Source organism: Diprion similis, chromosome 9 (assembly GCF_021155765.1).
Source record: "Diprion similis isolate iyDipSimi1 chromosome 9, iyDipSimi1.1, whole genome shotgun sequence".
In the NCBI taxonomy this organism is placed as follows: Eukaryota; Metazoa; Arthropoda; class Insecta; order Hymenoptera; family Diprionidae; genus Diprion; species Diprion similis.
The window spans coordinates 5,949,504-5,952,342 of NC_060113.1; the positions used below are offsets into that span (position 1 = coordinate 5,949,504).

General features: G+C 43.7%; 1 protein-coding gene across 1 annotated transcript; it reads left to right on the forward strand.

Annotated features, from left to right (window-relative positions):
• Positions 1–1,681: 1,681 nt before the first annotated feature.
• On the forward strand, positions 1,682–2,839 carry LOC124410514 (phospholipase A1-like). The gene has a single exon (XM_046888956.1). The coding sequence runs from the start codon at positions 1,779–1,781 to the stop codon at positions 2,811–2,813; it is 1,035 nt and encodes a 344-aa protein (XP_046744912.1). The 5' UTR covers positions 1,682–1,778; the 3' UTR covers positions 2,814–2,839.

A 2,839-nucleotide genomic window follows, 5' to 3' on the forward strand; every position in this document is an offset into this window, starting at 1 on the left:
TACTCCTTTATCCTTATCTTTCTTTAAATAGACAAAATTATAATCACAAGAGTTAATGTCAGAGTAAGAAACGAATTCACAAACAGGCTTTAAACCGATATACCAATATAGCATTAAAGCGTTAATGTTTCCTTCGGTACGGAAATTATAATGAACAAACAGGCAAACCAGTTATTCAGAACGCGTTTAAACATCATGCTGGCCATTAACTGCGTATAATCAGTTTAAAACAGTTATTTTTTTCAGTGCTTTCAAGTCTCCATGGTCTTCGCCTTTGTAAGGTCAGGTAAATCAAACCAGGACTCCGTACATTCTTATCTTTGGTATACGTACTATTAGTTTAGCTGTTTGATCATTGTGGATCGATTCGATTCCAAGGTGATTTTTTTTGCAATATGCGTTTCTTTTACTTTTAGAAATCAAAATGCACCCTACTTTTACCGTGTGGAGTATTCCGGTTGCAGAATAAAATTATGCCGTAAAATGAAGCGTTGAATATCTTCTCGGAAAATTTATCCGTATATAATAAACTTTAAAATAAAACGACTGCAAAAGTTAGTGAATTCCGACTCTGTACAGGATATCAGAAAGAGCGGTAGAAGCAGTTAGACGGTCCTTTGTCGATTTTTAAGGATTCCTTATAACCTCTGTATTTTTTCGAGAAATTATTTTGATATTTTTTGACATTCCTTTTGTTTTCAGTAGAATTCAGTGATGTTCTCCACTATTAGAGTTAGCATCTCTTCACCTTTCTTTGCAAAAATTTCTTATTTTATACACAATCTGCAGAATTTACAGTTAAGAAGAATTTCATGAATACATCTAGGTAACTGAATAAAATCGCCATTTCGTTGAACCAGCAGATATATCAGCTAAAATTTATACACGAACATTCAGCGGATCACTTCAGTGGCTCGTTAATTTGATGATGACTTTGGCCTTTCGTAAAATGATATCAATGGTTCTAATGGGTATTTTATTTTCGGAGAAGGGCTCCCATCAAAGGGCCAAAACGTCAATCTGACCGTTTGTTCATTTGGATCGAGGGCACCGAAAAAAATTGTTTTCCAGAAGAAATGCTTACATTGAAAATCATACACTTGACGCCAAATTTTGGGTAATTTCATTCAACTTCACGTTATCGTCAGTTTCCGATTAAAAACGTTCTATGATTGACTACAATTAAGGAACGGATGAGACGATGCGATGGAAAGTTGCAATAATTATGGATCCATGGTAAAAAAAAGAATCTAGAACTCGATGAGTTGGCATTCGAAATGTATAATTGACTTGAGACTAGGGCATGACGAAGTCGCCAAACTTCAGCGACCCGTTCTTTACAAAAATGTAGGTCGCAAATTTATGACTCGCTTATCGACAATATAAATAAATTGACGAGACGGAAACGATCTGCAACGTGTAACGGCACTCCTGATGGAAAGAACTCAATTTTCTCCGAGGCGGTTCTACGTATTCTATAGTTAAGTCCGTACGTGTACGAGGTACGAGTGTAACGTCTCAACCGAATACAGGTTGGACGGTTCGTTTTAATCGAACTGACAAGACCTCGTTTCGGAGAAGTCACGAGAAGTTGAATTACGCCTGTTCAACGAACGGTAAGACGGGAAGGGGACATCGCGATGTAGAGCGTCAATTCGGGTGGGACGGTGCTTCGGAACCGAATAAAGTAGTTCCAGCAGGTTGTTCCGAAAATCAGTCGTTCTGTGGATTTTACCGGCGTTGCACATACACATACCAGCAACAGAGTATAATTCACGATGCGCGGTTTTTCCACCGTTTTGGTGTGGGTCATCAGTTTTGCCTGCGAACAAATTTTCGCGGCACGCGGTCCGATTCAGGACGCGATCCAGAGCGGCTTGGCCGCACAATATCGGCCGGAAAACTGCGTCTGGAGGAGAGAATTCGAGCACCGTTGTCCGGACCCTGATATCAAAGTTTATCTGCACAAATTCGAAAAGGAGAGGATAGAGTTGCGACAAGGAATCGCCGGGTCGCACGAGTGGCTGAACAATGATATCTTCGATCCAGGTCTGGACAATGTATTCCTGATCCACGGATACAACGGAGGTGACGGGGTCATGCCGATGGCAGTTCTGAGGGACGCTTACATCCGGAACGGAAGTTACAACGTCTTCGCCGTCGATTGGGGAGCGATGGTCAAGTCACCCTGTTACCCGGCAGCAGTTGCGAACCTTCGTTTCGTCGGCAATTGTCTCGCCCAGGTTTTGAGGAACCTTCGTGACCTGGGAATGTCGGTCCCGAGGACAACCTGCGTCGGTCACTCTTTGGGGGCGCATCTTTGCGGCGTAATTGCGAATTATCTGCCCTTTCGATGGGAACGTATCGTCGGTCTCGATCCAGCGAAACCGTTGATACCTCCAAGCCGATTGAACCGGCTCGATATGACGGACGGTAATTTTGTTCAGATGGTATACACGAATGCCGGTTACTTTGGCGTTACATCGTGGGAAGGTCACGCCGGCCTTTGCGCAAACGGTGGCAAAGCACAGCCGTCCTGCGAGGGCGCCGAAAGGCCGGATCTCTGCAGCCACAATTGGTCGTTGTGCTACATGGCTGACAGCATAGACAGTCTCAGTCAACTATACAGTGAGCCTTGCTCCGGGCGCTGTCCACCGTCCCGTAGGATCGGACCAAGGGGTAGCAATTCGCTGGTTATCGGACATCACACGCCCGAAACGACGAGGGGAACGTTTTGCGTGACGACCGATGATTTTCCTTATTGTCCGAAAAGTGATAACGACAGAGGCGACAAGAGGTGCTGCCAGCTGTAATTCGAGGATAATTTTGTTGCGAGATT

What these genes read in the sequence shown, in the direction of transcription:
- LOC124410514 (XM_046888956.1), top strand. Translation starts at nt 1,779, where the DNA reads ATGCGCGGTTTTTCCACCGTTTTGGTGTGGGTCATCAGTTTTGCCTGC.